At 45.8% G+C, this 22,785-nt stretch overlaps 1 protein-coding gene across 2 annotated transcripts in view; it reads right to left on the bottom strand.

Annotated features, from left to right (window-relative positions):
* Window positions 1-22,785, bottom strand: part of STYXL1 (serine/threonine/tyrosine interacting like 1) — a 54,336-nt gene that overhangs the window by 8,644 nt on the left and 22,907 nt on the right. For both annotated transcript variants that reach the window (XM_082643420.1, XM_082643421.1), the window contains exons 3-8: window positions 18,822-18,883; window positions 15,100-15,238; window positions 11,044-11,189; window positions 4,309-4,454; window positions 3,731-3,828; window positions 2,016-2,128 (exon numbers count right to left, since the gene is read on the bottom strand). In XM_082643420.1, the coding sequence (XP_082499546.1) occupies window positions 2,016-2,128; window positions 3,731-3,828; window positions 4,309-4,454; window positions 11,044-11,189; window positions 15,100-15,238; window positions 18,822-18,883 (704 nt within the window). The remainder of the gene's footprint in view (window positions 1-2,015; window positions 2,129-3,730; window positions 3,829-4,308; window positions 4,455-11,043; window positions 11,190-15,099; window positions 15,239-18,821; window positions 18,884-22,785) is intronic.

The following is a 22,785-nucleotide window of genomic DNA, read 5'->3' as shown; positions in this document are numbered from 1 at the left end:
GTGGGATTTGTTCCAGGGATGTATGGATGGTTCAACATCTGCAAAACAATCAATGTCATATATCAAATTAACAAAATGAAAGATAAAAATCATATGATCATCTCAAGAGATGCAGAAAAAGCATATGACAATATTCAACATCGATTTATGATAAAAATTCTCAACTAAGTGTGTACAGAGGGAATGTACCTCAACATAATAAAGGCCATATATGACAAGCTGACAGCTAACATCATACTCAACAGTGAAAAGTTGGAAGCTTTTCCTCTAAGATCAGGAACAAGACAAGGATGCCTACTCTCACCACATTTATTCAACATAGTATTTCAAGTCCTAGACAGGGTAAGAAAAAGATATCCAAATCAGAAAGGAAGAAGTAAAACTGTCTCTCTTTACATACAACATATATATAGAAAACCCTAAAGACTTCACAAAAAAACTGTTAGAATAAACAAATTCAGTAAAGTTACAGGATACAAAATCAATATACAAAAATCAGCTGTGTTTCTATACACTGATAACAAACTATCAGAAATAGAAATTAAGAAAATAATCCCAATTGCATCAAAAAGAGTAAAATACCTAGGAATAAATTTAACCAAGGAGGTGAAAGACTTGTACACTGAAAACTATGACATTGATGAAAGAAATTAAAGAAGACACAAATAAATAGAAAGATACTCCATGCTCATGGATTGGAGGAATATTGTTAGAATGTCCATACTACCTAAAGCAATCTACAGATTGAACACAATCCCTATCAAAATCCCAATGGTATCTTTCAGAGAAATAGAATAAACAATCCTAAAACTTGTATGGAACAACAAGACCCCAAATAGCCAAAGCAAACTTGAGGAAGAAGAACAAAACTAGAGGCATCATGCTTCCTGATTTCAAACTATATTACAAAGCTATAGTAATCAAAGCAGTATGGTATTGGCATAAAATACATACACATAGATCAATGGAATAGAATAGAGATCCCAGAAATAAGCCCATACATATATGGTCAATTAATTTAGGACAAAGTAGTTAATAATATGCATTGACAAAAGAATGGTCTCTTCAATAAGTAGTGCTGGGAAAACTGGACAGTCACATGCAAAAGAATGAAACTGGTGGGAATTCCCTGGCGGTGCAGTGGTTAGGACTCTGTGCTTCCACTGCCAGGGCCTCAGGTTCAATCCCTGGTTGGGGAACTAAGATCCCGCAAGACGCACAGTGTGGCCAAAAAACAAAAGAAACTGGACGACTATCTTACACCATACACAAAAATCAACTCAAAATGGATTAAAGCCTCAAATGGAAGACCTGAAATCATAAAACTACTAGAAGAAAACATAGGTGGTAAACTCCTTGACATCAATCTGGTGGTAACTTTTTGGATTTGACACCAAAAGCAAAGGAAACAAAAGCAAAAATAAACAAGTGGGACTACATCAAACTAAAAGGCTTCTGCACAGCAAAGGAAACCATCAACAAAATGAAAAGGCAATCTAAGAAATGGGAGAAAATATCTGCAAATCATGTAACTGATAATGGGTTAATACCCAAAATATATAAAGAACTCATACAACTCAATAGCAAAAAAAACAAAAAAATCTGATTTTTAAAAGGGCCAAGATTCTGAATAGACATTTTTCCAAAGAAGACATACAGATGGCCAACAGGTACATGGCAACAGCCAAAATGCACCTCCCTTGGAGAGCCCTGAACAAACACTGGTACACAGACTGACAGCACTGGGGGACACACAGATGGTGCTGCTGGCCACAGTCTTGCCCAGCCTGAGTCCCTGGGCCTGCCCTGTGTGCCCAGCCTCAGGTCTCTAACCCAGATCTCGGGTTCCTTCCCTTGGATGTGGTATGCTGGGTAAAGCCCTGGACTTGGGGTTCCCTTCCCTGACCCTTCCCTCCCAAACCCTCCACCCCCAATTAAGGCCCCAAGTCGGTGCTGGAGACCCATTCCTCTGAGGTGCAGCTCTGACCCCACCTCCTGGACCAGGGAATACATACCTTCAGGGTCTGCACATTTTGGTGCATAAGGTAGGCCAAGATGGCTGCACAGCTGCGACTGATGCCCATGGTGGAAAAGACCAGGATGACAGAGCCAAGCTCCAGGTGAACTTCTGCAAATGGAAGGAGAGGTATGAGGTTGTGCGTGGCCCCCTTCCTTGTGGGTCTGTAAGATGACTGGCCTCAGTGGGTCCAAGAGTAGGTTCAGAACCAGCACACCACGGTCTAGGCAAGTCACATGACATCTCTAGGATACTGTTTCATTGCCTGGCAAATGGGGATCCTCAGACCTAGCTGGCAGTTCAAGAGAATCACGCCTGGGCATTCACCATTATCATGCAAAGGCCTTTTCTGGGCTATGCAGGCTTCCATCCCAGGAAGGTCTGCTACCAGTTGACCTCCCCAGGTGGGGATAAAAAGACTATACCCCAAGGGCACTTGGGTGCTGACAGAGGCAGTGTAGCCTGGATGTGAATCACAACCAGTAAGTACTGGCTGTTGGGCTTGGGCACTCTAACCCACAGTTTCCTCATCTGCAAAATGTGATAACAGTACATTACCTACCTGATAAGATTTTGCACTGTGCTTAGCCCAGTGCCTGGCACACAATTGTCAGCTAACCACACTCAATAACGCCCCTGGGGCTGTCAATCTCACCCAGTGAGGGGTGGGAAGGAAATCTAAGCTGGCATCTTAGGCTGGTTGGTAACCCCCAAGAACTGAAGATAAATATACCAAGTGCAAAATCACAGACTGTCAGAGCTGGAGGATGACTCAGATGATTAAGGCCAACTGCCTCATTGTATGGATAAGGAAACTGAGGCACAGAGAAGTTAAGGGTTGGCTCAGAGCCACCCAGTGAGATGGGGCTGGAGAGGGGGCTTCTTTGGGCCACAGGGCTCTGCCACCCCATGATGGGACCCAGGGCAAGTCTCAGTCTTAGCTCCTAGGCAAGTGATAGTTACAACCTCCCAGAAAAATAAAGGATGTCTGGGCCAAAATGCCATTCTCAGGCTGGGGGCTGTGTTGGTGCTGAGCAGGCCGTCCTGGGGTGGGCTTCTAACCGGACACAACCTTGCTCCCTCCAGGGATCTTGCTCTCTTTAGGATGACTGAAAACTCCACTCTCAGTGAGGCAAGCGGCTGGTGGGCACTGCTGTGTGTGGTAGGAGAACAGAAGGGGCACTGGGCCCACACACTGGGGACCATGAAATTCAGAGATGGAAGGGCTCTGGAGTCTTCCTTCTACCCCACCACACTGACCAGATAGGAGGGCCGGGACAAGTGAGATTCACCTGCAGGTCACCAGAGCCTAGCCCGGAGCAGGGCTTCATGAACATATGCACCCAGGATGGGCCAGCACCCTCATTTCACAACAGGCACAGTGATGCCGAGACTGGAGATTGGCCAGGCGTGAAAGGGCATAGCGATCCAGCCAGGGCCAGAACACAGGGCACTCAATCCACAGTCTGGGGCTCTCATTTGGCCCCACTGCTCCCAAGGTAAACGCGTGGCTGCCCATATTGCCAAGGACCCCCCTGGAGGCAGGCTTGTCCCGGGGCTTGGCCACACCTGGCTGGGCATGTGCTGGGCCCTGCCCTTTTTCTCCTGAGAGCTGGGAGTGGCAGTCAGCAATAGGCATGTGGATGAGGTACCACAGCCCCTCTGCTCCCTGGGCACAGACCAGTTGCTGCCTGGTTAAAGAATGCCCCTTACCAATGAAGTGACAGAGGTGGCGTAAAAAGGGTGTAATGTTGGCTTCCAGGGAATCTTCTATCTGGATGTGCAGAAGCTTGTCGGCGTCACCTACAAAACTAAACGGAAGAAAAGCACAGGTAATCAGGCAAACTCACACAGAGCCCTACTGTGGCATCTTTCACCCACAGCAATGGGATCATAGGGGTAGGAGGCTGAACTAGCATCAGGGAGATGTGGGCAAATAAATGAACCCCTCTCAAAAAAAACAGCACCTACCTCATAGGGGTGTTGTGTAGATTAAGTCAATTAATCTATGTAAAGCATTCAGCAATCTGCTTGGCACATGGTAGTGCCCAAAAAATGTGACATTGTTATTATTAAACAAACCTGATGCTTTCTTAGAATACAGTGAAGATAGTGAGGGTGGAAAGGAATATGTAATGAATCTGCTGATGAAAATAAATGCAGACCCTACTCCAGTGTATGCTGATTTCTAAAAGCCCTTTCAATTCTGTCAATGCATGCCACTAGGAATCTTATATAAATAAATTATACTAATATAAAAAAAACAAAAAAACAATGGTTTTTCTACTTACAACGGCCCTGTCTCCATGGAGACATTGACATGTGCTTTGATTTTCAAATCCTTCTGAATTTTAGGGTCGCAGGCTTGCCTGAAATTTCCCAGGTAGATCCTGCCTGGCATTATCTCAACAGGGTACGGTTGGAAAGCATCCAGTTCCTGAGGTGGAGAAGGAGAAAGGCTGCTGTGATAATAATCCCCAGAGAAGAAGTTGTTTTTGTTTCATCTCTTGAAATGTGGCTCAGCAAACAAGCTTAGAAAGACAAACTGGGACAGTGAATGAGACTAACCCATTGTTCATTGTGGCACTATTTATAATAGCCCAAACATGGAAGCAACCTAAATGTCCATCGACAGAGGAACGGATAAAGAAGACGTGGTACATATAACACATGGAATATTACTCAGCCATAAAAAAGAATGAAATAATGCCCTTTGCAGCAACATGGATGGACATAGAGATTATCATACTAAGTGAAGTAAGTCAGACAGAGAAAGACAAATATCATATGCTATCACTTATATGTGGAATCTAAAAAGGTGATACAAATGAACTTATTTACAAAACGGAAACAGACTCACAGACATAGAAAACAGACTTCTGGTTACCAAAAGGGAAAGGTAGAGGGGAAAGGATAAATTAGGAGGTTGGGATTAACATATACACACTACTATATATAATATAGATAATCAACAAGGACCTACTGAATAGCACAGAGAACTCTGCTCAGTATTCTGTAATAACCTATATGGGAAAAGAATCTGAAAAAGAATGGATATATGTATATGAATATCTGAACCACTTTGCTGTGCACCTGAGACTAACACAGCATTGTAAATCAGCTATATCCCAATATAAAATAAAAATTAAATTAAAAACAGGGACTTCCCTGGTGGTCCAGTGGTAAAGAATCCACCTTCCAATGCAGGGGACACGGGTTCGATCCCTGGTCAGGGAACTAAGATCCCACGTGCTGCGGAGCAACTAAGCCCAAGCACCACAACTACTGAGCTCACGCACCTCAACAAGAGAGCCTGTGTGCCACAAACTACAGAGCTTATGCGCTCTGGAACACGCACACCACAACTACAGAGCCCACAAGCCCTGGAGCCTGCACGCCACAACTAGAGAGAAGCCCGCGTGCTGCAACGAACAGCCCACGCCCCAACGAAAAGACCCCTCATGCCTCAACAAAGATCCCACGTGCCGCAACTAAGACCCGACACAGACAAAAATAAATAAGTAAATTAATTAATAATAAATAAAGCTTTTTTTAAAAACAAAACTACCCTTTGATCCAGCAATCCAACTTTTGGTATATATCTGAAGGAAATGAAATCACCATCTTGAAGACATATCTGCACGTGCCCCCCCGCCCCAGGATCATTTGAGCATTATTCAAAAAGACATAGAGGGCTTCCCTGGTGGCGCAGTGGTTGAGAGTCCGCCTGCCGATGCAGGGGACACGGGTTCGTGCCCCGGTCTGGGAGGATCCCGCATGCCGCGGAGCGGCTGGGCCCATGAGCCATGGCTGCTGGGCCTGCGCGTCCGGAGCCTGTGCTCCGCAACGGGAGAGGCCACAACAGTGAGAGGCCTGCATACCGCAAAAAAAAAAAAAAAAAAAAGACATAGAAATGACCTAAGTGGCCATCAGTGGTGAATGGATAAAGAAAATATAGCATATATATACAATGGAATATGGTTCAGCCATAAAGAAGAAGGAAATCCTGTCATTTGTGACAACATGAATGGACCTTGAGGCCATTGTGCTAAGAGAATAAGTCAGAAAAAAACAAATACTGCATGATCTCACTCATATGTAGAATCTAAAAAAGTGAAAGTCGGGACTTCCCTGACAGTCCAGTGGTTAAGACTCCACACTCTCAATTCAGGGGCACAGGTTCTATCCCTGGTCAGGGAACTAAGATTCCACATGCCACACGGAGTGGCCAAAAATAATAATAATAATAATAAAATAATAAAATAAAATAAAAATAAAAAAGCAAAACTCATGGAAACAGAGAGTAGAGTGATGGTTGTCAAGGGCTGTGGGGGTGAGGGAAATGGGGAGATGTTGGTCACGGTTATAAACTTCCAGATATAAGGCAAATAAGTTCTGGGGATCTAACGTACAGCATGGTGACTACAGTTAACAACGCAGAGCTTCCCTGGTGGCGTAGTGGTTAAGAATCCGCCTGCCAACGCCAGGGACACAGGTTCGAGCCCTGGTCCAGGAAGATCCCACACGCTGCGGAGCAACTAAGCCCTTGCACCACAACTGCTGAGCCTGCGCTCTAGAGCCCGCAAACCACAACTGTGGAAGCCCGCACGCCTAGAGCCCATGCTCTGCAACATGAGAAGCCACTGCGATGAGAAGCCCACGCACCACAACAAAGAGTAGCCCCCGCTTGCCTCAACTAGAGAAAGCCCACGCACAGCAACGAAAACCCAACACAGCCACAAAGAAATAAATTTATTTATTTATTAAAAAAAACATACAGGGCTTCCCTGGTAGTGCAGTGGTTGAGAATCTGCCTGCTAATGCAGGGGACACGGGTTCGAGCCCTGGTCTGGGAGGATCCCACATGCCGCGGAGCAACTGGGCCCGTGAGCCACAACGACTGAGCCTGCGCGTCTGGAGCCTGTGCTCCGCAACAAGAGAGGCCGCGACAGTGAGAGGCCCGCACACCACGATGAAGAGTGGCCCCCGCTTGCCACAACTGGAGAAAGCCCTCGCACAGAAACGAAGACCCAACACAGCAAAACTAAATAAATAAATTAATGAAAAAAATACAGTATTATGTACTTGAAAGTTGCTAAGAAAGTACATCTTAAATGTTCTCATCTCACACACACACAAAAAATGGTAATTATGTGAGGTGACGGATGTGTTAATCTTATGGTAATCATTCTGCATATATGTGTATCAAGTCATCTTGTTGTAAACCTTAAATTTACACGATGTTATATGTCAATTATATATCAAAGCCAGAGGGAAAATTACAAAATTTGATCGTTTCCAAGGAAAGATTATTAGAGCACCAATCAGGTGTTTAGAAACAATTATCATCAAATAATAAGATTAATCTTATAAACAAGTTGGAAAACAGCCAGAAAAGCATGCCAGTCTAAGACTGTTCTCAAAGCATGCCTCCAGGAAACTCAGAACTAATGAAAATTCCCCTAACGGTTTCTTGGGTTACCTATTACAGTTCAGATGTCTGTAATAAAACAGTGGCTACATATTTGTTGTTGTCATGGATTGAAAACTTACCTGTTACATTTAATAAAATAAAACCTAGGCATAACCCCAAAAGAAAAAAAAAAGAAATCCACTAACATTGTATGAACTGATGTTTCTAATATGATCTGGGACCTTTGTTCCCATCAGTTTTCCATGGGAAATACTAACCTATATAATTTCAAAGGTCAAACCAGCTCTAAAATGCCTCTGGCTCCAAGTCTGACTCAGAACCAACACCTAAAGTACCTCAAGCTATTTTGCTGTCCACTTGAGCCTTTCAGAGCCTTCTGGCTTCAGCACATCTCCCCTCACCATGAACCTACCACAAGCCCACATTCCTCCCAAACTGTTAGCCTCAAAAGCCTTTATCAATGAGCAGACACCACGCTGAGCCAAACCTCAAGTTTGTGAGACACACGGCCCTTCTACATGCAAGCAGGCCCACTACTTGCAGATGTGACCCAAAGCACTGCCCAGGGTTCAGGGTGACCCCACCCAGGACGCTCAGCTTGCCGGGGGCCAAATGAAATCCTCGTGGTTTCATTCGGAAAATCTCACACAATACCCACCACAAATCTGTCAACTCTTCCTGATGCTTTCGAACCAGCTTCCTTTCCTGTGGTTGTAACGGCTGTGGGGGAGAGGGTGTGGGACGGATAAAACATGCTTTGCTGTTAATTCTAGAGGACACGATTTTGACAACCACATCGACAAATGTAAAAGAAACTGGTGTCACAAATTAACATGCCCAAACCGAGCCCACTGCCTTCCCCCGACACTGCCACTGCCTCCTCCTGTGTCCCCTTCTCAATGAGCCACACCACTGGCCACCTGTCACCCACACCTGAACTGTGGCATTATTCTAGACTCCTCCCTCTCCCATGCCCCCCGCCCCATGTCTAATCAAAGCCGTTTCCTAAGTATTTCTTGAACCTGTCCTCTCCTCTTCATCCCTGCCTCCTAGCAGGTCTCCCCAGACCCACTCTGCCCGCATTGGTCTGGGCTCTGCTCTGCGATCAGAGTTGATCCTTCTAAAGGGCAATCTAACCAGGTGCCCCTCCCCGGACTTAAAACCACTCGGTGGCTCACCAGCATCTCTCTCTAGTGTTGTCTTCACACGTGCCCTAGCCACAGAACCCCTTTGCTCAAAGTGAAATCTTATTTAAGGGGTGCCACATATAAAACGGGAAATTAGAACTCACTGTGTCTAAAGGAGAGGGGCAGTCTCAGAGCCCAAATTCTGTGCCTCCATCTCCTCTCGCAGGAGTTCCTTGGGGAGCAGTAGGGACACTCCTGCTTTACACTGTGTCAGAACACGTAACAGGAAGGGAGTGGGGCTTTCACTCTTGCCCCTGAATTAATAACAAAGGTCCCAAAGTAGGGAGCGGCAAATACTTGGAACGTACATTCTAAAGAGGGCCACAAACAAGCAGAGTAGAACTCACCCATCCAGGCCCTGCTAGATAACCACCAGCCACCACCCTACCCCTCTTCCCAATCTACTTAAGAAGACTGGGGGCAAGGACAAGTCTCAGGTGTATACACGTCAAAACTGACCAAACTGTACATTTTAAATAGGTGCAGTTCATCCTACGCCAATTCCACCTTCCTAAAGCTTTAAAAGAAAAACAAAGAAGGTGAGGTATCAGCATGTGACGTCTGCAGATCAGAAAGACTCCCTCCCATCACTGCCAAGCCAATAAGGGTGCTCATCCAGGAGCGAGGAGGAGTGCCAGGACGGGGAGGCTGGCTGTACCCCTGTTGAGCTGAACATCATAGCTCAGTGGAAGAAGGAGAAGAAGGCCTTTGGAGAACTTGACATATATACCCTGCATTTGGGAACAGGTATGACCCCAGACACAGGTCCCTACCTTTTCACACAGGCTGACTGGAGCAGTCAAGCCAGCAAGGCAAGAAGGGGCCTCCTTCCCTACTGTCACACCCCCCTGTGGCTCATTCTGGGATTCAGCTGAAAGAATATGGACGTGGTGGGAGGTCATGAGCTACCAAGGGAAGGGAAGGGCATTGGGGGTACTCCTGTCAGGAATTCTCAGCTGGCTCTCTCTGAAGGATGCTCAGTAACAGACGGGGCCCCCTGAACATAGCCCCAAGAAAACCAGCAACAAAGGCCAGTAGCAGCACACAGAACCTGGCTGGGGCAGAATGAGGAGGCACTTCCCCACCACTGACAAACAGCTAGTCACCCAAGACAGGGCCCACACTGGACCCCCAGCACCAAAGGGACCAGACCCAGAAGAGGGGACATAAGGAGATGTCCATAAAGCTATCCCACACCCCTCCCCACTTCCAGCCCTCAGCCCCCAGCAAATGGAAGGCTGCCCAGCTCTGGAAGATGAGAAGAGAGGAGATTTGAGATGAGATTGGAATGTTAAACTAGCCTAGATTGTACTGGACTGTTTTTATGCCCTTTTCAAAACATTACTTCAAAAACACATGAAAGTAGAGAGAATAATATAACAAACCTTGGATCTATCACCCTTCTGCAAGCATTATCAACTAATGGCCCGTTTTGTTTCATCTATACCCCTGACTTCCCAACCCTCCCCAGATTATTTTGAAGGAAATTCCAGACATATCATTTTAATTATAAATATTTCATTATGTATCTCTAAAAGATAGGGACTCATATTTTTAAAAACATAGCCATAATAATGTCATCACAACCTAAAGAAATATATAACAATAATTCCTTACTATCATCAAATTCCAGTTCATAGGCACATTTCCCCTGCTGTTTTATAATATGACTAGAATGAAATTTTCCATAACCGAAAGCGGCCAGAAGGTATGGAATCTGCCCGTGATGCTGCAAAAGGCAAGAATGAGAGCACAGCTGAAGGCAATTGCTGAAAAGAATGAAACCTCTGCAGGTTCACATTCCATTACATTCAGACCCTTCAAGAAACCAGATACTATAAAATGCCCCCAGGGACCAGTCCCTGCCTGCCTATCATTGCCACCCAGTGCTTGCCTTACCCTCACCCCATTCCCTTCTGGTTTGGCTCCAGGAAGTAAGTGCTCCTCTGGGCTCCAGACATCTGGTACATCCCTTGGCCACACCTTATTACAACCCATCTCCCCATTTTTACTGTATCCTCTGGACCCAGCCAGGGTTTGTGAGGCCAGACGGCTAAGGATGGTGAGGCAGCCTCGAATCATGGTGGCCCTGCCTGCCCGTGTGACTTTGACCACGACCCACCATCCAGAACACCCTGCCCCGGATTCCTGCCCTCTGAACCAACCTCATCTATTAAACACCGCCCTGGATTTTGCCTGAACCTGGCAATTGTAAATTCATCAGACTGGACTGGACCTCCTGGCTGCCCCAGGTTCATTCCCAAGCCATCTTTGACATCTCTTCCATCTTTTCCATGTCATCTGTCTCCTTCTCCTCTTTCTCCAACCCTGCTCCCTGCCCCTCGGTCCCCAGGGGAAGGCCATGCTCCCATCCAAGCCTGCCTATGCTTAGCACCCTGCCTTACCTGCGGCATCCAGATGATCTTCTGTGTCCGGAAGAAGTGGTACATGGCCGAGAAGCTCTCGTAGCCTCCTCTCAGGATATGGATGGGGTGGCGGGTGAGGTGAGTCAGGGTTCTGCCACACTCAACAGCAGCTCCAAGCACAATTCCTAAGAGTAGAGACCAAAGAGATCAATGTCCCCGTGTGCTCACCATTTGCATAAAGGCCCAGTGGATAGGCACTCCATTCTGAAAAGCAATTGTCTAGAAAGCTGAAGCAAATATAAATAGAGATGAATGTTACAATTACAATTTAAAAAGCAATTCACCACCAAGTAAGCTGATCTTTTTCTGTAAACTCCGAGATTTCATTTTTTTTTCATATGGTCGCAAGGAAGGATGATTCAGCATGAGGGTAATGTGTATGTATATATACAATATCACATATTATATACCATACAATTCAGCTATTTAAAATATATAAATTAATGTTTTTTATTATATTCACAGTTGTGTAACCATCACTGCAGTCAATTTCAGAACATTTTAATCACCCCCAAAAGAAACCATGTACCAGTTAGAGGGTTTCATTCCTCATTTCCCTCCAAACATCCAGCTCTAGGCAACCATTAATCTAATTTCTATGGATTGACCTATTCTGGACATTTCATAGAAATTGAATTATACAATATGTGGCGTTTTGTGTCTGGTTTCTTTCACTGAGCATAACGTTTTCAAAGTTCATCTATGTTGCAGCAAGTGTCAGCACTCCATCCTTCTTCATAGCTGAATAATATTCCACTGCGTGGCTCTCCACCTTTTGTTTATCCATTCATCTATTGATGAATATTTGGATGTTTCCATTTTGTGGCTATTATGAATAAGGCTGCTATGAACATCCATGTGCAAGGTTTTGTGTGCACATGTTTAATTTCTCTTGGTATATACTGTGGACAAAGAATGTTGCTTGCCATATCAGTAAACAAAGGATGCTGTGGCCATCAAGCCATCAGCCACTGCAGCTGCCCCCGACTGTGCAATTTGCCACGAGCGGGCAAATTACGTGTGTGGTTTTTGGGTTTCGTTGTTCTGTGGTTGTGATTTCTTACCAAGTGAGGATGGGGGCTCCATAGCACTAAAGTGAGGTCAGGTATAGACTGTAGAGGGTGTGTCTTTTTTTTTTTTTTTTTTTGCGGTACACAGGCCTCTCACTGTTGTGGCCTCTCCCGTTGCGGAGCACAGGCTCCAGACGCACAGGCTCAGCGGCCATGACTCACGGGCCCCGCCACTCCGCGGCATGTGGGATCTTCCCAGACCGGGGCACGAGCCCGTGTCCCCTGCATCGGCAGGCGGACTCTCAACCACTGCACCACCAGGAAAGCCAGGGTTTTGTCTTTACTGACCAACATTTCCTAGGATTTCAGCGTCCAGCCGACAACCCTAGAATTGCAGACTGGAGCCCAACAGGGTGAGCTTAGGGAAGAGGGGACAATTTCCTGGCTAAGGACCTCCTGAGCAGACTGGTTTTATTAAAGGTGGAAACCGAGCGCCACCCAGTGACCGCTGGTGTGAATGCCCAACCCATGGAACTCCGCCCATATATATTAGTCACTGAGCCACAAGCAGCAGCAAGGGGTGGACAGCCCAAAGCAGGGGCTGAATGGAGAATGCAGTGGAGCCTCAGTGAAGCAGATTAGAACTGACCACGTTCCAGCGTGTGGCTGGAGTGACTGCACTGTTCTCCAGCATCACTACCCCGGGCCTTAGGAGACCAGACAGAACCAAACTGCCCAGGTTTGAATCCTGGCCCCATCACTTACTAGGTGTGGTGGTTTAAAAACTCTCTCCACAGGGCTTCCCTGGTGGCACAGTGGTTGAGAGTCTGCCTGCCGATGTAGGGGACACAGGTTCATGCCCCGGTCCGGGAAGATCCCACATGCCGCGGAGCAGCTGGGCCCGTGAGCCATGGCCGCTGGGCCTGTGCGTCCAGAGCCTGTGCTCCGCAACGGGAGAGACCACAACAGTGAGAGGCCCGCGTACTGCAAAAAAAAAAAAAAAAAAAACAACTCTCTCCACAAACCTAGAAAAATGGTACAGATGAACCGGTTTGCAGGGCAGAAGTTGAGACACAGATGTAGAGAACAAACATATGGACACCAAGGGGGGAAAGCCGTGGGGGGGTGGGGATGGTGGTGTGATGAATCGGGCGATTGGAATTGACATGTATACACTGATGTGTATAAAACTGATGACTAATAAGAACATGCTGTATAAAAAAATAAAATAAAATTCAAAACAAATTTTTTTTAAAAACTAATACTAAACTTTCTTTGGGTTATTTGTATGGAAATATGTTAATATAAACGTTTCAGACATTACATGAAATTCCTAAAAATCTTATATATTCTGGTATAATGTTATAAGTCATAATTCTAGTTATTATTTTAAAATGTATGTCTCAGAAATAACTAAATTTCCTTGTTAATTGCATTATTATGAACTTTCATCAAATCTTTAACCGTGGTCATTTTTAAGTCTTTTGTCATTTACAGACAGTTCTGGGTGTACTCTGATGCTTTTGCAAAAATGTTCCTATAAAAGGGTTTCATCTTCAAGGAATTCATGGAAAAGACTCTGACAAGTACAGGTTTCTGGTAACTGCCTATACTGCTGAACTGAATGAATAAGCATTTTCAGAACTCTAATGGAAAACTGATGAATTCATAAAAGTGCTAACAAAAGATCAAGATAAAAAAATTAATTACATGGGACTGAGTGAACTGATGAGGATGATTATAATTTTTGTGACTTTCCGTTTGAATAAAAAAAAAAACTCTCTCCACAAGTTCTTTCAAACGCCTCCCTTTAAAAGGTTGAGTTTAGGGACTTCCCTGGTGGTGCTCCCAATGCAGGGGGCCCAGGTTTGATCCCTGGTCAGGGAACTAGATCCCACATGCATGCTGCAACTAAAGAGTTCGCATGCCACAACTAAGGAGCCTGCCTGCCACAACTAAGATGGTGCAACCAAATAAATAAATAATATTTTTAAAAAAAGGTTGAGTTTTAATTCCCCTCTCCTTGAGGGTAGGCTGTACTCAGTGACTTGCTTCTAATGAATAGAATGTGGCAAGAGTGACTGTTTAAGTCCCAAGACTAGGTCATAAAGGGTACATGGCTGTCGCTTTCTCTCCCTCTTTCTTGGATCACACGCTCTGGGGTATACCGGCTGCCCTGTCGTGAGGCCAACTAAGCAGCCCCATGCAGAGGTCCATGCAGTGAGGAACTGAGGACTCCTAGCTATTCCCATGTGAGTGACTCATCGCAGACGCACATTATCCTGGCCTGGCCAAACCTTCACATGACAGCAGTTCTGGCTGACGTCATGACTACAACCCTAGGACAGGCTAGAACCTCCCAGCTAAGCTACTCCTGAATTCCACGGAAACGAATAGATAATTAATGTTTATGGTATTAAACTACAGAGTTTTGGGGTAATTTATTACACAGCAATAGATACCCATGGTCCCACACCTGGGGAATGAGTTACTTCACCTTCCTGGACCCCAATTTCCTCATCAATAAAGTGGGGATGTTACCTATTAGGGCATAATTCTCCATGGTCTTTCATGTTTCTACATATCCTCTGAACAAAGGCACTGGCTTTTCAAGGATATGTGTATAACAAACAGCCTTGGATGATAGAGACAGTTTCTGCCTCCAGAGCCAAGGGCAGGCAGGCTTTCTGCCCATTTGTTAAAAAAGATTCAGGCCCCCTAAGCTCAGAGTTCTCCATAATACCACCCACTACATTCTGGCTACTTTTATTGCTCTGAGAAATAAAGCCCTTTGTCTCTGACCCAGGAGCCTCATGTCTTTTGCCAGCATCCATGAAACCATGGCAGGCTCACCTGTCATCTTGCAAAGGAAGGAAAAATCCCAGACCCTTCCCAGTTCCTGACACTGCCGTCCTCATCGGGCTGCTCTGCAGATTGCATGAGGTGACCCAGGCAGAACTCATGGCACGTGACAAAAGTGCTCAATAACTTAACTCATATTCTTGCTGCTATTGTAAAAACCCACCTTGATCGCCTTCATCAGTGTTGTCATCATCGTCACCTTTTAGGACTTCCTTCAGGGAGCTGGTGTTGTTATCATACACCACACAGTATTCCACACACTCCAGATCCACAGACTCCGGGATAAGATATTCACCTGCCCTCTAAAGAAACAACAAAAGAAGGCTATTGGCGGGTGGGTCCAGCTGAACCCATATTCCCTGTACACCAGCACCGGGAGGAGCTGGAGGTAGGACAGTGTCCACCTCCCTGACTACACACAGGCACGGGAGCACTGACAGTGGACCAGAGAGTCTGCTAAACTCCAAGGACCTGCCACACCCATATTCCCTCCGGGGGGAAGCTGACCACAGCTGACCGGGCCAGAGATAACTGTGGCCAAAGAACAGTGGTCTATGGACCAGCCCACAGCCCATTAGGTGCCCTGGCATGCATGCTATGAGAGCAGTCATGGCCACCTTAACTAATGACATTCTCTGTCTGGGGGAGAGTGTTGGCGTTGGGGACCAAATCCAAAATCTGCCATGAAGAGGGCAGTAAGCAGAAGGCTTGAATGGACAGAAGTCATAAGCAAGCAGGTATAATGAGGAAGACTGTAAGCTCAAATGGAAGCTCTGTGAGAGCAGGAACTTTTGTCCCTTTATAGCCACTGATGTATCCTGAGTTTCCAGAACAATGCCTGGCACACAGTAGGCCATAAATATGGTTAAAGGAAGGAATGGGCAAACAGCAGCAATGAGGTCGTGAGGAGGAGCTGGGGACTGGCTGAGTCATCATTATGCTGGACCACAAGGGCAGGAACTCCTTCTGCCAAGGAGGTGATGACCTCTCCCAGTACCAGAACTGCCCAGGACTCCAAAGGGTGTCCCAGAGCTCAGGAAGGCCCAGCTGGTAGCAGCAGAGACGTGAGTCTTCACTTGTTCGCAATGCTTCCTGAAAGCCCCCACTACTCAGGGGAACCTGAGCCTGGCTCTGTCCCATGTGACCTGAGCTGTCGTAGAGGCCCTGACAGAGGACATTCAGGTGGGATAGGATGAGTGTGCATCTACTGTGCTTCAAGGCAGAGCAGTAAGGCCACTGGAAGTACAGACCCGGGACGTTCTCCAGGATTCTAAGGAGAGAAATCATATTTGTCTAACAGAATTGGGAGACAGATGGTGCTCAGAGGATGAGCAGGATTTAGACAGGTGATAATGAGGGGGTGGAAGGCTCTGGGTATGGAGAAGAGCATGAGCAAAAGGGGAAAGGTGAGAACAGCCCCTACAGGCTTGAGCAGGTGGGAGCACAGGAGAGTTGTGGCCGAACATCCATTTTTACTTAATAAACATTCGTTGAGGACTCACTTTGCACTTACACTGTGCTAGGTTCTGAAATACGGAGATACAAAAAAAAAGAAAAAAACAAAAAGGGAAATGCCTGAGTTGGCCTGGAGGACTCAGAAGGGTCTCATGGGACAGGAGGCATTTGAGATGAGACTGTGAGGGCAAGTGGAAATTTGCCAGATGGACAAGGACTGGGGGAGCATTCCAGGCTGAAGGAACAGATACCCGTCATTCATTTTTTAATTAATAGGTCCCAAGCACCTACCAGATGCCAGGGGCCAGAGTGAGCACCCGGGATACAATGATGAACAAAGCATACACATCCCTGGGTCACAGAGAGCAGTGTGTCCAAGGGACCACACATATTGTCATTTCCTAGACTGTAAGAGACCATTGGTTGTAAGATGCACCACCAATTTCATAACATTTGCAATCAGGAGTGTACACAGAAGGAGAGGTGTGTTGGCACATAACGCTACTTCAGGCAGGGCGGGGAGCAAGTGGTCCTGGGAAGAACTGAACCAGTGATCTAAAGCCCAGACCTCCCTCTTGGGCCCTGTTGCTCTCTGTGTCCCCTGCACACTGGGTTCACCTCAGACCACTTTGTCCTGAAGCCTGAGTCACGACCACCAGCGATGCTCAGACTCCCATCCTCCAAACTCCACCACCAGAGTAGAAGGAGCAGTCTTCCCTAATGCCAATTCTGATTTGCTGTTTTCTTCCCAGGCCAATCACCATGACCAGGGTCTGGATCCTATTCTAGGGAGCACCACTAGACCCCCCATGATTTAAGCAGAGAGGAGGAGTTCCCCTCAAAACAGTGGAGGTACCAGGCAGAAAAACAACAGATGTTGGCCACATTCATTTTTGGGGGAAAAGACTTTGTCACTTTAAGGTGCAAATCAATTGTAGGATATATTCCAACCTCAGAAGTGTTAAAATACAAGGACAAATGAGCATCTTAGAACCCAGGAAACATGGCAGGACAAGGTTGTGGAGGTGTCAGGGGAGAGTGGAAGCATGCCGGATGAGGCTGGAGAGGGAGGTGGAACCAGATCCAGTGTGTGAACACCGACTTGGGGGCTGTGTGTCCTGCTCATGCTGGGGTTCCCTTCTGGCCTTCAGGCCTGTAACCTCAGATATACAACAGATATACAAGAACAGAGTAGGCCAGAAAGTAGGGGAGGGGAGGTGTGAGGTGTCAGCCTGGTTGAGGGGCTGAGGCAGAGGGAACGCCTCTTTTCCAGAGCCGGGGTTACTGCCAGAATCAAAGGAACACACAGATTTGAGAGGTGAGGTGGAAGCTGAAAGCCATACAGGATGAAGGGACTCTGAATCAGCTGCAAAACACTAAGGAAGGCCTGAAATGGAGATGAAGAGCTACAGTATGGAGCCGGAAAACTGAAAATCCAGAGAGGAAAAAAGCAGATAATGACACACTAGGGCGGGGAAAGGGAGGTGTTAGGAGCAAGCTTATCCCAGAAAAATACTTGAGGCAGGGCACAGGCTCCCTGGCAAGTTGTGTGGCAAAGGGCCAGCGGTGGAGTGCACAGCAGCACAGTGGCAGTGGGAACAGGGAGAAGGGGGAAATATTGCAAGACAGAATTTTGGAAGTAAAATTGACAGGATGGCTAACTGCATGTGGACGGCTGAAGCTGTAAGCTTGGAGGAAATCTCTGAAGAAAGTATACTGACCGACAGATATACAAGAACAGAGTAGTGGTTTCTTCAGGCGGCAGCAGGAGAAAATGAAGCTGCACCAAAGAGGTAGAGAAGAAACCAGGGAAGCAAGGGAGAACCTGGAAATCAAGGGCAGAGAATGTGGTCAGGATGGGAGGGGTCAAGGTGGAGTCCAAGTGAAGGCTGCCAGGCTCAGCAGTGACCAGAGAGAGAAGACTCCCCACGGGGCTGGAGGGAAGGGCTTCACTGCAGGAGCGAGGCCGGTGATTGCCTGCAGGGCCCAGTCGTTATAAAAGCTGGACCAGGAATAGGAAGACAGGATGGAAATGGAAGGGAGGGGAGGGAAGGGACTTCCGTCTCTGGGTTATACTAACTATTTCTACGGCTTGTTGTCCGAGTAGAAGAGATGCTCCATGAGGCAGGGAGAACGAATTAAGGGCATCTTGTATTCTGTTGTAGCCCCAGGGTCTGGAACATTGCCTGGCAAGTCACGGAATTAAAGCAACATTTGCTTAATGAAGCTGTTGACCGTGGGGGGCAGTGGGGAGACCTTAAGGAGTGTGAAACAGTGTAGGAGACCCTCATGGTGGACACATAAGGGCAGTGCTGTCTCTGCTGCCCACAGTGTCCAGTAGTAGGTGTTGCCTCCTGGACCTCGGACACAATCTCCCATTCTCCCCACCCCCCTGTAAGGTAGCCCCAGATTCTGACTCTGTCCATATACCTTCTTCACGAGATGGGCTGTAATCACATGGCTTTCATCATACTCCCGTTTGGAACGCACATCTGAAAAGGAAAAGTATTTAACTAATAACTGCCCTTGCAAAGGAACACATGACCAAACTAGAGCACTTACATCAGCATTAACTGTTTGGCAGTTAGGCAACAGTTGTCGTGAATTTAAAATTCAAAGCGTGTAGTTGTCCTATTCTAGGCTGCCCACATAACTCCCCTGCCCCCTCATATCCACACCCATATCCCCCGTAAGGAACAGTGAGACTCCGCATCTATGATTTAGGGGGAGTTCTCTCTGAGGTTGAAAAAAGCAGGGAGGGGAGAAATCAAAGTCAGGGTAGCCTCATACTAAATGTCCCATGGAATTTTAGACCCAAATTCAGACTCTAGAACCTAGAGTTGAGGTTCTAATGCCCCTGTGAGGACAGAAGTTGTGGTATTGATGTCCTCTAAGTTGGGAGGAACATGGAACATAAATCCTAAAAAGAACCGTTATGCATAAATCTTAAAAAGGACTGTTATCCAAAATACACCAAGGTTTCTTAAAATACAACAAGAAAACAATCAACTCAATTTTAAAATGGGCAAAAGGTATGGGGCTTCCCTGGTGGCACAGTGGTTGAGAGTCCGCCTGCTGATGCAGGGAACACGGGTTCGTGCCCCGGTTCAGGAAGATCCCACATGCCGCGGAGCGGCTGGGCCCGTGAGCCATGGCAGCTGAGCCTGCGTGTCCGGAGCCTGTGCTCCGCAACGGGAGAGGCCACAACAGTGAGAGGCCCACGTACAGCAAAAAAAAAAAAAAAAAAAAAAAAAAAGGGCAAAAGGTATGAACAGACACACCATACCAAAGATAAATGGCAAATAAGCATATGGAAAGATGCTCCACATCATATGTCATCAAGGAAATGCAAATTGAAACACAAGATACCACTACATTCCTATCAGAATGGCAAAAATTCAAAACACAGAACACCAAATGCTGGTGAGGATGCAGAGCAACAGGGACTGTCATTTGTTGCCGGTGGAGATGTAAAATGGTACAGCCATTTTGGAAGACAGTTTGGCAGTTTTTAATAAAACCAAACATTCTCTTAACAGCAATTGTGCTCCTTGGTATTCACTCAAATGAGTGGAAAATGTATGACCACAGATGCTTATAGTAGCTTTTTCATAACTGCCTAAACTTGAGAGCAGCCAGTATGTCCTTAAGTAGGTGAGTGGATAAATAAACTGTGGTACATCCAAACAATGGAATATTAATGAAACTGAAAAGAAAAGAGCTATCAAATCATGAAAAGATATGGAGGAAAGTTAAATGCATATATGTGACAGAAGCCAATCTGAAAAGGCTTCATTTCACACTGTCCAATTCCAACTATATGACATTCTAGAAAAGGCAAAACTGTAAACATCAGTGGCTGCCAGGGGTTAGTGACAGAGAGGGATGGACAGGCAGGACATACAGGATTTTTAGGTCAGGAGAACTATTCTGTGTGATATTATAATGATGGACATATGTCATTATATATTTGTCAAAACCCACAGAATGTATCAATACATCAACCCTAATGTAAACTGTCGGCTTTAGGAGATAATGATGTGTCAACGTAGGTTCATGAACTGTAACAACTATACCATTCTGGTTTGGGATGCTGATAGGTGAGGAGGCTGTACCTGTGGGGTGTGGGGGGAGTCAGGGGTTTTATAGGAACTCTCTGTACTTTCTGTTCAATTTTGCTGCGAACCTAAAACTTCTCTAAAAAAGTCTATTTTTTTAAAAGACATAAGCAAGCACTAACCACAAAAGAAACATTGATAAACCTAATCCTACTAAAATTAAAAACTTCTCTTTTCATTAAAATACAGTATTGAGGGGACTTCCCTGGTGGCACAGTGGTTAAGAATACGCCTGCCAATGCAGGGGACACAGGTTCAATCCCTGGTCCAGGAAGATCAACTAAGCCCATCCGCCACAACTACTGAGCCTGCACTCTAGAGCCTGCGAGCCACAACTACTGAGCCCACGTGCCACAACTACTGAAGCCCACGCGCCTAGAGCCATACTCCGCAACAAGAGAAGCCACCGCAATGAGAAGCCCGCACACCACAACGAAGAGCAGCCCCCGCTCGCCGCAACTAGAGAAAGCCCGCACGCAGCAACGAAGACCCAATGCAGCCAAAAAATAAATAAATAATTTAAAAATACAACATTAAGAAAGCAAAAGGGCAAGCCAGAGACTGACAGAAAATATCCCTAACACAAATAACCAAGAAAATCTCGTATCCAGAATTTATAAAGAACTTACAAAAATTCAGGCATCTGAAGATGTCTTTATCTGAAGATACCTGTATTATGAGACACATTTAGAAACAGCTCAAGACCACATCCCTAGGCTGACTCCAGCCCAGTAAAGTGCCTGCCTGAGGAAACTCAAGACTTCCAAAGAACTTACTGTTTATTCCAGCCAACACCTGAAGATAGGGCCCTGTCTCCCAGGCCCTGTGGAGGGTAAGAACCTAACTCGGATAAGCACCAGTTAGCAAACCCCCCTGGGTTTCACATGGTCCAACTCCCATCCCCTTTTTGTAGTTTTTCGCTTCCCTGACTGAGTTCCACTCATCTCCCTCCCTACTCCGTCACTCTCCCTTTAAAAGGCCCAGTTGCCTCTGTACAAATTGAGGTGGAGTTCCATTCACACTGGACTCTTCCCTATGGCAATAGTATACTACCGATTAAACTCTGTGTTCACCACTCTGACTAGTGTCTGGCTTTGTTTATCTTTAACATGATTTAACAACAAAAATGAACAAACTACAGTATAGCTACATACGACAACATAAGCGAATCTTAATCATATAATTTTGAGCAAAGGAAGTCAGAGACATGGTCTATATGGCTTAAAAACAAGTGACACTGAGTATAGTATATTATAAGCTTGTTTCACTCATAAATATAGATGCGAAAATCTGAAATGAATAGGAAGCTAAACCTAACGGTGTTCACAAAAAATAATATAACATGATCTAGTAGGAACTCTGTCATACTAGAAAATCATACTAGAAAATCTTTAAGATATTAAAGAAGGCACTTCCCTGGTGGTGCAGTAGTTAAGAATCCGCCTGCCAAAAAGTTAAAAAAAAAAAAAAAAAAAAAGAATCTGCCTGCCAATGCAGGGGACACGGACGGGTTCAAGCCCTGGTCTGGGAAGATCCCACATGCCGTGGAGCAACTAAGCCTGTGCGTCACAACTACTGAGCCTGAGCTCTAGAGCTCACGAGCCACAACTACTGAGCCTGTGTGCCACAACTACTGAAGCCCATGCGCCTAGAGCCCATGCTCTGCAACAAGAGAAGCCACCGCAATGAGAAGCCCACACACCACAATGAAGAGTAGCCCCCGCTCTCCGCAACTAGAGAAAGCCTGCGTGTAGCAACAAAGACCCAAAGCAGCCAAACATAAATAAATTTTTTAAGATATTAAAGGAGAAAAACTATGTTCATTTTAACAAATTAAGAAAATTTTCAATTCATGTCATAAAAAAATTCTTAGTACATTAGGTATATATGGTAACTTCCTTAATGTGATAGGTAAATTACTCAGTATCTACAGTAAACATCATAGTGATTGATAAAGTGAGAAACAAGACAAAATGCTCACTATTACTGTAACAGAGAAGAACAAACCTGACTCCATACTGGATCTATTCCTTTATCTCTAAACTTTGTGCTCTGTTGCCTGTGCTTAGTCATGCTGGCTCTACACCTTTGTAAAGGAATGTTGCCTATAGCATGAAATATATATAATAGGCCTTTCTCAAGGTTCTGACTCCCAGGCTTGACCTTTAAAAGGTATAACATTTGTCTTGTTGGAGGTTTACAGGAACATTGTGACCAGACCTATGTGGACAGCTGCAAGAAGAAAAGATTATTACATACCCTCTGGAGTCTGGCCA

The sequence above is a fragment of the Mesoplodon mirus genome (genome assembly GCF_964341445.2).
Source record: "Mesoplodon mirus genome assembly, chromosome: 15".
Taxonomy (NCBI): Eukaryota; Metazoa; Chordata; class Mammalia; order Artiodactyla; family Ziphiidae; genus Mesoplodon; species Mesoplodon mirus.
The sequence above is the reverse complement of the archived record's forward strand: the minus strand, read 5'-3'. Positions and strand labels throughout refer to the sequence as shown.